The sequence below is a fragment of the Phyllobates terribilis genome, unplaced genomic scaffold (genome assembly GCF_046119375.1).
Source record: "Phyllobates terribilis strain yellow unplaced genomic scaffold, ASM4611937v1 Scaffold_11__3_contigs__length_659146591, whole genome shotgun sequence".
Lineage (NCBI taxonomy): Eukaryota > Metazoa > Chordata > Amphibia > Anura > Dendrobatidae > Phyllobates > Phyllobates terribilis.
This window is the reverse complement of record NW_027362771.1, coordinates 587,992,517-588,006,252: the sequence shown is the minus strand read 5'-3', so window position 1 is coordinate 588,006,252 and position 13,736 is coordinate 587,992,517. Positions and strand designations below refer to the sequence as shown.

Sequence of the window (13,736 nt, the reverse complement as noted above, 5' to 3'; positions counted from 1 at the left end):
ACTAGTACCATATAAAGCCTCTACACATGTAAATGATACCTTGGAGAGAAACTTCACATAAACATCTTTGCAACTGATAGAAATTCAATATTACCAATTTGTTCTACTCACTTTGCCTCTATGTTTATCCTTAGTTCTTCATCGTTAATGTAGAAAAATTTTTGGGATGGTTTTATTTTTATTTCAAAGCTTGGTAGAACTGAAATAAAATTAAAATAGAACATGAAATTAGAGTAATTTTGAATGCTTGTTAAAGTGGTCAGTCTTGTCATACCACATCCAACCATGTGGTGCGCTGTTCAGAACAAAAATGTCTACGAGCAACATAAGGAAAAAAATACTTTTTTTCAGACAAAATTCAAAACTCTACAGTGCCAAAGGTAAAAATGTTCACTGCACTAATCTTCAAGTTTTTTCTATTTTTATAAGCTAATTGAATAATTCTGAGTTGACAAAGGTAATTTTATTGGTAGGTTAAACAGGGAGTGGTTCCATTAATTCGCCTAAATGGAACCACTCAATATTTACCCTCCCAGGAGGAATTAGCAAACTAACCAAATCATTTTAATGGACACTATGTGGTAATTCATTTTCCTTTTAGTGAATCTGGTGGGGATTTTTACATTTGCTGTCAGGTTTTCTAGCCGATAACATCGGTTTATGGTCTCAGCAGTGGAACATCCTGAGCTCATCTTATTTTTATTTTTTGGGTGACGTTTTTTCAAAAAGTGAATTTTCAAAATATAGTATCATGCCCATGAATCAGATTGCAGGAAGATAACACAAAGGCTTTGGATTTGTTTTGTTCTTTGCATTGTTCATACCATATTCCTTTACTTCAAATTGCGTGGTATAATTCTGTATCAAGGTGTCCTCAAACTTTGCTGAAATGGTCCACAGTCCAAAACTGTAAAATAAAAAAAGCGTACACTAGTACTTATCATCATCATCATCTAAATCACCATAATTGTCAAAATCACCATAATTATTCATAACTCATTAGCCAGAAAATTTTCCTCAAAAAGTCAATTTGTAGTGAGTAATTTGCACCACTGGGAACGCTCATATCTCACTGACCTCCAGTGTACAAGGTATGTTAATCTTCTAAGGCTGTGTGCCCATGATGAGTTTTTTAAGCGTTTCTGCAGCGGCAATTCTGCTGCAGAAACGCTTAAAAACTGCATGGTAGAAGGTCTGCCATGTTCCCCAATGATAATCCGCATGTGCTGTGCACATGCTGCGGAAATTTCTGCTGCGGATTATCATTGCGGAAAAAAACGCAGCACTACCAATTATTTTGCGGAAGCGCTGTGTTTTCGCCGCCATTGACTTGCATTGGAACGCATGGAATCCGCATCACTGGAACTGTACATGCGCATTCCATGCATTTCAATGTGCGGATGGTACCCGGGTCTGGAGAAGAGGAGACTCTCCTCCGGACCCGGGTACCATAGTACCTGTAAAAAAAAGAATAAAATAAAAAATAAATATTATACTTACCTTCTGATGGCCCCCGGTGTCTTTGTCCTGGCTTGCCAGCAGATCACGGTGGACTCAAGAACCTGCGCTGACGTCATTTAGTCATATGATGGGTCACACGACCGCTGACGTCGGCAGGTCCTTCAGTGTACCGCGAGCTGCCGGAAAGCCGAGACGCATCGAATAAGGACTCCGGGGGCCATCAGAAGGTAAGTATATATTTATTTTTTATTTTTTACCATTCTTTCGGTCACACTATATATATCCATGCCGGTTGCATGGATTTATATAGTGTGACCAAGTTGACAAGCACTTTCCAAGTGATGCTAAAATCGCTTGTCAACCCGCACGCGGAAATGCAAGTCAAGAACGCTTCACATCCGCAAGTCCCTGGCAGGAAAAACGTATATACAATTCGCATGCGTTTTTTCTGCCAGGGAGATGCAGAAACGCTCAGGAAAAAATCCAGAGCATTTCTGCATCGTGGGCACATAGCCTGAAAGTCACAGCTGCTTGGGATTGTGGGGAAGCCAACTTGGCCATGCAAAGCAACATTAGCCTGCTCTCTGATGCTTCAAGATTGTGGAAAATGATGGCAAGAAACATTTTTTGGTAAAATCATGAATCGAATCTCAAAGTGTTCGAATTTGCAAGGAACTACAAATTTCAGGAAATTCAACCCAAATTCAATCCTCTGTGGATTGATCCACTCATCTCTTGCAAACATATGATTGCCAAGGCTACGCTGTCTCCAACTTCCATGTTTTTGTCTCTCACCTTACAAGATCTGTCAGCTTATGAGACAAGGACATTATTCCAGTTTTGCTGATTTGTTGAATCACATCTTTTTTGACTATGACACCTTCTGGAGTCTGTGGAGAATAGAGAAGATCTTAATCACATAGGCATTGTCTGTATTAAAGGAGTAGATTAGATGTCTGCATTGTACATCTTCGTTTCTACTGCTAAGGATTCTCCTTCATATGTTTGTCTCATGAACACAATAGACATCATGTTGGGGGCCATTCTCTGGTTCCCTGGGGATAAGCCATAATGGAGAGTCACTCTGTAGCAGTAGCTCCTTTATGGTGCTCATTTATGAAATGCTCAAAATTTGACAGGCTGGTTGTGGCTTTCCAGCGGCTAGCCAAGGTTGCCAGATGCAGGATCTGGGGCAGGTAGATGATTACTCTAGGTGTTTGCTTTTTGAAGACAGTGGTCTTTGATGGCCCAATCTTTAACAGTGAGGGTAATCAATGAGTGGAACAGACTGCCGCAAGAGGTGGTGAGTACTCTTTCAATTTGAGTCTTCAAACAGAGACCGGACAGACATCTGTCTGAGATGGTTTAGTGAATCCTGCATTGAGTAGGGGGTTAGACACAATGAGCCTGGAGGTCCCTTCCATCTCTAAAATTCCATGATGTACTGTTGTTTCTTCCAACCTGGATTCACCAACAAACTTATGGAAAGGTGTGAGATTCTTATTAAAATAAAAAGAAAATTAAAATTGTCCATGAATGATGATTGATGGCCATTCACTTGGATAGGCGATAAACTGTAGTACTCATCAGCGGCCATTAAACAATGTGCAGAGCTGTAATGTTCTGCTCTGTAAATTTATTACAACCAACTATTGTAGGAGAAGATATCTGCTGATCGATAGTCAGAGCCCCACAGATCTTATATTAATGACCGCTCTTTCAGATCGATTATCAATATGTAGCTTCGGACAACCTCTTTAAACATAGCTACATAGTTGTTATCCACTGTATTTTTACAGTATCCATGTCTTCCAACAGTCTCGTTCTGTATTTGTGGGCAAAAATATGAAAAATCCACGAAGGAATCTATTTGTAATTCCACTCTTTAACAAAAATAGCATTTATTTGACTAAATCAACATGGGCCTCCAAGCCATGTGGTCCCAGGCTTGGACGTAAGGAATTGTAACCTGTTTAGTCATTGCACATATTAATAGGGAATTTAATTATAACTGGATGGCAGTATCAATAAGATATTGTATAGCATATCTATCCATTTACTTTATGCCTTTGGTCACTGTATATTGGTATAGTTTGAGCACTATATGATGGTGGTTGTTCCTTAGTCATTGTGAGGCACTGTTATTTTGGTACTATATTGTATATAATTTTGCAGTGTATGGTGGTGATAGCACTGTGTGGTGCAGCTGTTTTATTTTTAACCAACATATGGCACCATAGAGTAGGATGCTGGTATTGATATCTGTACAGCGTATGACACTATAACACAAAGAGGGATACAACAGGACACCCTATATGTAACGCCAGTCTTGAATCTGCCATCAGATTGAATTTGACTGCATGAATAATTTTTCATTTCTGAACTAAACATAATTTTACTATTATCTCGTACATCAAAGAAGAATACTCTCTTACCAGGAATTCGATGACCACCGGCTTGCTCACTGGTCTAAGATTTGGGGTCATGGTAAAAATTCTGTAAAGAACTTCGGAAGAAAAAAAATAATATATTAATGACATGTTGATGAGTTATAAAGGATTTAATAATATAATAATTATACTCTATATTATTTTAGTGGATATGTTTGATTTAATATTCATAGACGTATCAGGACCCAGGCCCATGGTGCCACTGTATACGGTTGTCTTTGTCATAGCTTTCACCATTGTTTCTTTCGAAACACAAGTGACTCTGTTCACATAAAGCTCATCAAACTGCACCCTTTAGATGTCGGCTGAACAATAATCTGGATGATTGGTAATCAGGCAGCTCTCTTTGGACTCTCTAACAATCAGGAGCGTTCGCTCTCCCGATTGTTCTTGGCCTTGATGGCTTCACTATCATCACTTCTCCTAGGAGAAGGAGGACTCCTAGTTCTTCTTTACAATGAAGATCATTCTTAATAACTTTGGCTGGATGTTTGGGGTTGCTGTCCTGTTGCTTAATAAACTTAGAGACAATCAGACACCTCCTGATGGTTTTGCCTGATAGATAAATATCTGCCTGTTTTTCTCAGTATTGAGGACACCAAGAAAAGGACAATGTTGAGGGAAATCATGAATTTTGCTATACTGTAGCACAGGCAATCAGAAAATCACAGCTTGAATTCTCTTAAGTAGACTATTAAATTAAGTAAAAAGTGAAAAAAGAAAAGTTTTTAAATATATGAAAAAAATTAAAAAAGAAACACAAAAGTTCAAATCACCCCCCTTTTGCCCCATTAAACATAAAACAATTAAAAAAAACACACATATTTGGTATCACTGCATTCAGAAACGTCCGATGTATCAAAATATAAAGTAAATTAATCCAATCGGTAAACAGAATAAAATCGAAGAGCCAGAATCACTTTTTTTTTGGCCGCCGCAACATTGCAATAAGAGGCGATCAAAACATCGAATCTAACTCAAAATGATAACAGCTCAGGGCCAAAAAAATAAGCTCTCACCCAGCCCCAGATCACTTAAAATGAGAACGCAGTGGGAAACAGAAAATGGCGACTAACGCAAAAATTTTTTTTTTTCATACAAATTTTGAATTTGTTTTTCACTAATTAAAAAAAAAGACTACACATCTTATTGCCAGGTCAGTTTTTGCATATTGTGAATTTTTTTTTGCAATTTCACCACACTTTTTTTTTCCTGTTTTCTAGTACACTATATGGTAAAAAATTCAAAAGTACAACTTGTCCCACACGAAAAAATGCCCTCACCCGACTCCATTGACAGAAAAATAAAAAAAGTTATGGCTCTTGAAAAAAGGGGAGGAAAAAAAGGAAAAAAAGAAAACGAAAAATGGCCAAGTAATGAAGAGGTTAATAAGGTTACAGCATTGCACCTGTAGATCCGGGGGTGTAGATGGGTTTATCAGTCTGTATGAATATATATCCACTTTGAAAGGACACCAGGACAACTTTCTCCAGAGAGCATTGCGGAGACTTTACGGCCACGTATACAAACTGTTTTTTGTTTGGGTCTTTTTCCAAATTGGTTGAAGGGATCTGAAGGAAACAAAAACATACCCGTCAATCTAGGGGGATAGGACTGGGATCTCTTGGACAAGTTACCCATGAAGCCTAGTCCTGACTTCTCAAAGTATTTTTTTCTGAACTGCCATAGTGCTTCAGAGTAAAATGTATACAGGTGCATCTCAATAAATTAGAATATCATCAAAAAGTTAATTTATTTCAGTTCTTCAAAACAAAAAGTGAAGCTCATATATTACATAGAGTCATTACACGCAGAGGGATCTATTATATAGAGTCATTACACACAGAGGGATCTATTATATAGAGTCATTACACACAGAGGGATCTATTATATAGAGTCATTACACACAGAGGGATCTATTATATAGAGTCATTACACACAGAGGGGTCTATTATATAGAGTCATTACACGCAGAGTGATCTATTCCAAGTGTTTATTTCTGTTAATGTTGATGATTATGGCTTACAGCCAATGAAAACACAAAAGTCATTATCTCAGTAAATTAGAATACTTTATAACAACAGCTTGAAAAATGTTTTAATATCCGAAATGTTGTCCTACTGAAATGTATGTTCAGTAAATGCCCTCAATACTTGGTCGGGGCTCCTTTTGCATCAATTACTGCATCAATGCGGCAATGTGGCATGGAGGCGATCAGCCTGTGGCTCTGCTGAGGTGTTATGGAAGCCCAGGTGGCTTTGATAGCAGCCTTCAGCTCGTCTGCATTGTTGGGTCCGGGGTCTCTCATCTTCCTCTTGACAATACCCCATAGATTCTCTATAATAGATTCTCTATGGGGTTAAGGTCAGGCGAGTTTGCTGCCAATCAAGCACAGTGATACTGTTGTGTGTAAACCAGGTATTGGTACTTTTGGCAGTGTGGACAGGGGCTAAGTCCTGCTGGAGAATGACATTTCCATCTCCAAAAAGCTTGTCGGCAGAGGGAAGTATGAAGTGCTCTAAAATGTCCTGGTAGACGGCTGCGCTGACTTTGGTCTTGATAAAACACAGTGGATCTACACCAGCAGATGACATGGCTCCCAAACCATCACTGATTGTGGAGACTTCACACTAGACCTCCAGCAGCTTGGATTGTGGCCTCTCAACTCTTCCTCCAGACTCTGGGACCTTATGGAGTGTGTCAATGACTGCCTTCTGGACATATGTCAAGTCAGCAGTCTTCCCCATGATTGTGGAGCCTACTGAAAAAGACTAAGGGGTCTTTTTAAGCACTTTGGAAGCCTTTGCAGATCTTTTTTGTTAAATATTTAAATTTACTGAGATAATGACTTTTGTGTTTTCATTGGCTGTAAGCCATAATCATCAACATTAACAGAAATAAACACCTGAAATAGATCACTCTGTGTGTAATGACTCTATATAATAGATCACTCTGTGTGTAATGACTCTATATAATCGATCCCTCTGTGTGTAATGACTCTATATAATAGATCACTCTGTTTGTAATGACTCTATATAATGAGTTTCATTTTTTGTATTGATGAACTGAAATAAATTAACTTTTTGATGATATTCTATTTTAGTGAAATGCATCTGAATATTTGCAACATTTCAGCCAGACCCTGATTCATGCTGCCCGTGGCTCAGGAGGGATAAATTGGGTGATTTGTTCATTTTATTTAAATTGCTTCAGTGGGAGATCCTAGAGCTAAAAATGTGAGATCGATGTTTCATAAATGGAGACTACAGGATATGGAGGTATAGTCTGATTTGTAGCTGTATTATGAAAAACCTTATCATGATGGAATTGTGTCAAATTATTGTTAGAAAGTGAACTAAAGTCATAAACCTATAGATAGAGGACATCAAGTCGCAAATTGTAACCAGAAGAAACATCTAGACGGGAGCTGAAGCTAAATCTAGAGTGGGATCCAGAATCAGGACCAAGATGGAAGTGGACAATTGACTATACCGAAAAATACCAAAACTTAGGTATTTATTAATCATTTAAAAACCTCACCACTAATGGACATTAATATGAAATATGGGCTACCATTGCAGAAAGAGAGGTAGGACTAAATGATGAGCCGTCTAGTGATGATTGGACATTGATTGGAGGTTCCTTAATCTTACCGTCAACTGATTGGATCCAAAAAACTGGTTATTGCTGTTTACTGAGACTCTGCTTGTTACTAAAGTGAATCTCTTCCGGGGAAAGTCATGGACTGAGACGTCAGCTTCAAACCCAGTACCCTGTCCATCTACTATAATGGTCTCTTCGCTGTCCACACGTAGCACATTGGGTGTTATCAGGCTGCATCTAATAGAAAAAAAAAACATGGAGAGAAAAGGTCAGTATTTAAAATCTGCCACAAAACATTCCCAATTCTATTACCTGTCCCCATGAACAAAGATTAAATGAGCTAGTCAGGATTAGATAAAAGGATCTAACCCCAACAGCAACCCATGTAGCAGACACTTCTGATCACAAATGGTGCATAGACTATGGCTCCATGTCACAAAAGAACAAGTAGAAACTCAATACTAGAAGAAGTTTGTCCAGAATTATGGCCAAAAAATTCAAAATAAAGTAAAAAAAATACTTTATTTCATCCTAATTAATAACATAATGATTCCAGAGGACCTGCCTACGCGTTTCGAAACGAAATGGTTCTTAAACATTACATTTTCCCTTAGTAAAAGACTCAATAGAACTAATGAGGTAATAACGTCAATATCATTATTACTATGTATGAAGGAATTAAAAGGCATCAACCCTCGTAAAATCAACCCTCTTAAGCCATATATAGGTAGTTGATTAAAATGATACCTTGACATCTGTGATTCGATATCTTATTCCAGAGAAATCCACGTTTTTCTTAATATGTAAATGAACTGTTAAGATCTATGGGCCGGACATAGATCTCCCTGAGAATCTGCCTCCAGAGCTTATTATAAATGAAAGGGGGGAGTTACCAGTGTGAGACATGTAGATCAGGAGAGCAGACTGACAGTTATTACATGTCTCACACTGGTAATGCCTCCTTTAATTAAAAATACTCTCTGGAAACAGATTCTCAGAGAGATCTATATCCCGCCCATAGATCTTAACAGCTCATATTTACATATTTAGAAAAACATGGATTTCTCTGGAATAAGACATCAGATTGCAGATATCATGATATCATTTTATTAATCTTCCTATGACTTACATGTCCATTTAGATGGATTAGGATGGTTGATCCTATTGATAGAATCCCATTAACATCACCACAATTACATACCGCATTAATAACATGTCATGAACAACCGGTGTTGATCACCTCCTCATGTGGGTAAGGAAACATTTTCGATTGCATTAACCCCTAAGATATTGATGTCGCCTACGTGTTAATTTAAAAAATTAAGCAAAGCTCTTGATAATTTACAAGGAGAAGGGTTTTGACCATCACTAATCTGTTTTAGGGAGTGAGACATAAACCCAACATATTGAATATTGCATTTTTCAAATTCTATCAAATAGATCACAAATATATTGGTACCATTAAGTAAGGGGTGGGTGATAGATTTGTATAAGCCTTTATTCAAAATTAAGAGAACATTTCCTTATCAAAACCAGTTGTATGATCAGTAGGAGAGATCATTTTCCTTATCGAAGGGCTTTCCTAGAAGCAAACTTGCGAGTCCTTGCGCTATTGAATATGATCTCTTCCAATGACCATACAACTGGTTTTGATAAGGACGTGTCCTCAAGGAAATTTTCTAAGGGCTTTTATCGATGTAAATACTCTTATGCCCAAAAATGACAAACGTATTCTCGGCTGTTGGCTAACCAGAAAAATACATTTGCTAGCTTTCAGAGCACAGAGTGTCCTTCTTCAGGCAAATTACAAGGCTTTTACAAATGTGAGAAGAGACAGTTTGTCTCGTGACCCAATGTATAATTCTAATGTTTGCCCGTCACAGACCACCAGGCATAGATATCCTATTAGATCCTTTCTTAACTGTAGTCATGCATTTAGGATTAGAGATAAACTGATCGATCCAAAGAGGATGAAGTTCAGATCAAAAATTTCAGAACTACGCAAATTTGAACTCTTAATGATTAATGATTTGCAAAAAAAAAAATGAAGAATTGTTGTAGCCAAGCCCGGCCCACCCTGATTCCTTCCTGTCTATGTCCATTTTGACAAAGCCGCTTCACACTGGCTTGAAGACACCAAAAGTTTCAAAATGTTTGCGTACCTCATCGTTGCGCAAAAATTTGGCAGCTTTTCAAAGTGTTTCTACCAGGTTTCCAGAGAAAACACTTTGATGAATCGCTCATATAGTCAGAGAGATTTTCTGTCTATTATTTTTTTTTATATAATTAGGATGAAATACAGTATTTTTTATTTTTTTCTGCATTTTTGGACATGCGGCTGGACGAGCTTTTTCTAAGACAGGATAATGAAGGCTGCCAGTAGTCAGATTTGTTCAGGTTTCCTAATCCAATTTTTAAAAGCAAAACCAAGTTGTGGATCATAAAGGAGGAGAAAGTTTAAGGCAGCGAATCCCATCTCCAATCCTCAAGTACCCCCAACAGGTCCTGTTTTCAGCATTTACTAAGTATGGCACGAGGGATGTAATTATTGTCCATGCTGTGCTCTCTCTATATAGGATGCCCACCAATCATCACCTGTTGGGGTCCTTGAGCTGTTCCGCTGAAAAACACTGATGTAAAGGAAATATACTACTTTGTATCTCTTTGATTGGGATTTTTTTCTGCATTAAACCCCCCTCCAAAAAAAAACCTGCTTAAAACTTGTGCACTGGCACCCTTAACAATGTGTCCCTACTACTTGAGCAACAAAGAAAAAAATCCCTATCTCATGCACTAGCACCTCAAGTCCCTACAACAGTTGAACCCTAAGCTACTCATAAGGGTATATTCACACAGTACATTTTTACAACGCTGTGGTTTTTTTGTGCCAAAAAAAAGCTGCGTTTTACAGTCTAAAAAAAAAAAAAGGAATGAAAATTCCTGGAATCTCATACGTACTCTTTTTTTTCCCCTTTCGTATTTTAATGACTAAAGTGTTTATTTTTCCAGCGCGTCAATCCTTTCAGCGTTTTTTTGCAGCATTTTTCTTCCATTCAAATGGATGCAGAAAAAATGCCGTGAAAACGAAGAAAAAATGTCTGTATTTTACGCTGCGTTTTTCCTGCCAAATGATGCGTTACTAGGGCACAAAAAAAATCCGCCGCATATACTCAGTGTGTGAACATGTCCTAATAGACAGCTTGTACATTTGTAAACACCTACAGCCTGTGTATATAATATAATCTATATGGGTGGATCTATAAATTCAGTTTACATATATGTGTGTAAATTGTAGATGTAAGCGTCAGCTTATACTCACGGTGGCTGCGCGTGGGACCCAATGAGTCCATATAGCAGAATAAGGCACAGAGCTCCGAGCCCCATTATGCTTCCTGGGGTATGTGCAGATGTGGACTGGTGGGGGGGTTATAAAGGTATTTCGTCTGTACGCCCTCACCCTGATCCAATAGTAATATTAATCAGTAACAGAAGAGACTCAAGGATTAAGGTATGCAAACATTTGGCGGCCGGACAAATACCGGCATGTGTATTACAAAATCACCACTGCTGGGAAATGACACAACTCCCCTATAAAAGATCAGTGTACAATGCAGAGAGGAAGAAAATAGGGGATTATAGAGACAATTGCATAACAGAGAAGCTCTGCTGAGAAACTGCATGTTATATAGTGACACCATTTTTTTACAGCATTTTTTTCAGCATTTTCCACAGTGTTTTTTAAGCATTTTTGTTGAATGAAACTAACTTTCAAACATTTACTATAGACAAAATCATACACGTAATCCTCACCCAAAAAAACACTGCAAAAAAAGTGTCACAAAAGTAGCAAAAATGCTGAAAAACAGGCATTTTGAAAGCAGCATTTTTATTGCCAAGAGAGCACACTTTTTCTGCATCAAAAATGCTGCTTGTGAACATAGCCTAAAAGAGTGCTTTCAAGGTATAAGGCTATGTTCTTTCTGTGTTTTTTTCCGCAGGCAAAACATGCTTTCTTCTCAGTAAAGTAGCTGCTTACAAAGTTGTTGCTGCAGTTTTTGCTGCATTTTTTTGCTGCGTTTTCTTCAGGGTGCATTTGTCTCTTGTGCTTGCTGATAAAGTTTAGTGCTTAAAAAGAAAACCCTCAATGAACTTCCTTAGATTTTTGCAACAAAAATGCAGCAAAACTTGATACCTACATTTTTTGATGCTTTTATGCAGCGTTTTTGCACTACCCATTGCTTTCTATGGGTGATAAAAGTGGAAAAATGCTGAAAAAAAATACCGAAAGAAGGGACATGCTGCATTTTGTAAAAATGTAGCAGTTTGCCAAATCAGTCAAGTAAAAAAAAAACAAGCTGTGTGCATGAGATTTCGGAAATCTCATAGACTTTGTTGGGACTGTGAAGCACAGCTTAAAATTTGCATAAAAAAATGCAGCAAAAATGCAACATGTGAACATAGCCTTAGTGATCAACTAAAAAGTCTAATTCTACTTATTTATTACTAAGACATACACTAGATATGCAGAAAACAGATAATTCTCCTCCCACCCTTCACCCTCCCATACACGTCAGAGAAAAGGTGGGTCAACATGGACGATTATGAACATAACAAACAAATGTCAGCTGCCTTGGTGAAACAAACTATTGCTAGACAGTGGTAATTATTGCACAAAAAACAATTGGGAATGTTAGATTTTACCCAATCATAAGCTCTGGCTGTATCATTGTCTGAAAAAAACAACTTGGCCGATGTATTCCGAATTGTTTTTTTACTGGCCATTGACCAACGAATGACAGCCCATATTTGACTCGTGCATGGAGACAGTGGTTTATCTCATCAACAAAAAGATCAAGCATATCAAAATCCAGCAAATTGCCCCTCATTTTCCCCAACATAGATGATTAGTGGAAATTCTGGACATTCCCAAACCTAATAAATGGTTGTCCAGTCTTGCTGAAAGTCGATGGCTTCAGCTAAGGATTCGGTTAAAATAATGCTGTATGTATGGCCAGGCTTATAATGACGAGTTCAGTTATGGATACTCTAATCTGAACAGACCCAACAACAACCACTTGATTAAAAAAAACACTAAAATATTATGTTTTGATTCCTCTTACATGGTTTCTCTTCTGTTGATCTATGGCAACTTGTGTCAATGAGCTTGGATGGTAGAGGTCTTTGTCTATGATGAATATTTGGAGTTTTAGGCTTTTATTTTGTTATTGACTTGACATTTTTTAACTGTTCAAACATCTACTGTCTTATTTTTCCACAACATACAGTATGCAAACTAAAAAATGTATTCTCTGCCAATTTAGATATCCATGTTTATAGAAAATGTTTGAAGAATTATCCAATAAGGACAATTCTCTTTCTAAATGAAGTCCCTTAAAAAAATGAAGACTGAATAAGCATCTATGTAAAACATGATTGTATTATTATACACATATAGTTTAGGCTTTTATGGGGAATCAATCAAGGTCCTTAAAGAACATGTGTACAACTTTAGATGTATAGCCAAGTTTAGATCCCCATACTTTATCTTATATATTATACTTAGTCCTAAGAACAAAATGGGTGGCCTAGACATTTCAGAGTCAAATTCAAGTGAACTTTCTGAATTAGAACTTTAGTAAATTTGACTTGCCCTCCCTGAGCGGTGTGGTTACTCGGAGACGGGCCTTGCAGATGTTGTGAGGATGTAGTCGTGGCCTTGACCCGTTCCGTGCCCAGGGCTGTCACATGAAAAATGGGCTTTTGAATGAGTGGTTGTTCGACTACGCCACCTGTGGTTTCTGGTGAAGGCCACCAGCGCTGCAACAGTCCTCTGAGGCTGATGTTCTGGCAGCTTGGTTGGTACTACTTCCCACAGGCAGAGTAGGCCTCAGGGCAGTGAGTAAGATCTGGAGAGTTGTGGTGGGTGCAGTGCCGTGCAGGAATGAACAAACGGAGGCAGTAGGTGAAGTTATCCAAGCTTTACTCACTTTGGTGAAGTAGCAGCTGCAAAGCTTCTCTCTGCTTCTCGTGGAGCGCTGCGGCCACCAGGAAGGGATTCAGAACTCCCCAGGTAGACCAGGAGCACCTGTCAAGACCCCGCTGGTGTGTTCCTCTCCTTAGTAAGTTCTCCCACTGAGTCTTCTCCTGACTGTGTGTGGTATGAACGTGGTGTAAGGCCGGGTCCCACTGGGTAAACGCAGGTTGAGAGATACAGGTGGCGAC

At 38.3% G+C, this 13,736-nt stretch overlaps 1 protein-coding gene across 1 annotated transcript in view; it reads right to left on the bottom strand.

Annotated features, from left to right (window-relative positions):
- Positions 1 to 10,991, bottom strand: part of LOC141167052 (complement C3-like) — a 139,690-nt gene extending 128,699 nt beyond the window's left edge. The window contains exons 1-7 of the mRNA XM_073654378.1: positions 10,834 to 10,991; positions 7,565 to 7,751; positions 5,320 to 5,482; positions 3,897 to 3,967; positions 2,257 to 2,351; positions 825 to 907; positions 112 to 199 (exon numbers count right to left, since the gene is read on the bottom strand). Of these exons, the coding sequence (XP_073510479.1) occupies positions 112 to 199; positions 825 to 907; positions 2,257 to 2,351; positions 3,897 to 3,967; positions 5,320 to 5,482; positions 7,565 to 7,751; positions 10,834 to 10,898 (752 nt within the window). The 5' untranslated portion in view covers positions 10,899 to 10,991. The remainder of the gene's footprint in view (positions 1 to 111; positions 200 to 824; positions 908 to 2,256; positions 2,352 to 3,896; positions 3,968 to 5,319; positions 5,483 to 7,564; positions 7,752 to 10,833) is intronic.
- Between the last annotated feature and the right edge of the window lie 2,745 nt (positions 10,992 to 13,736).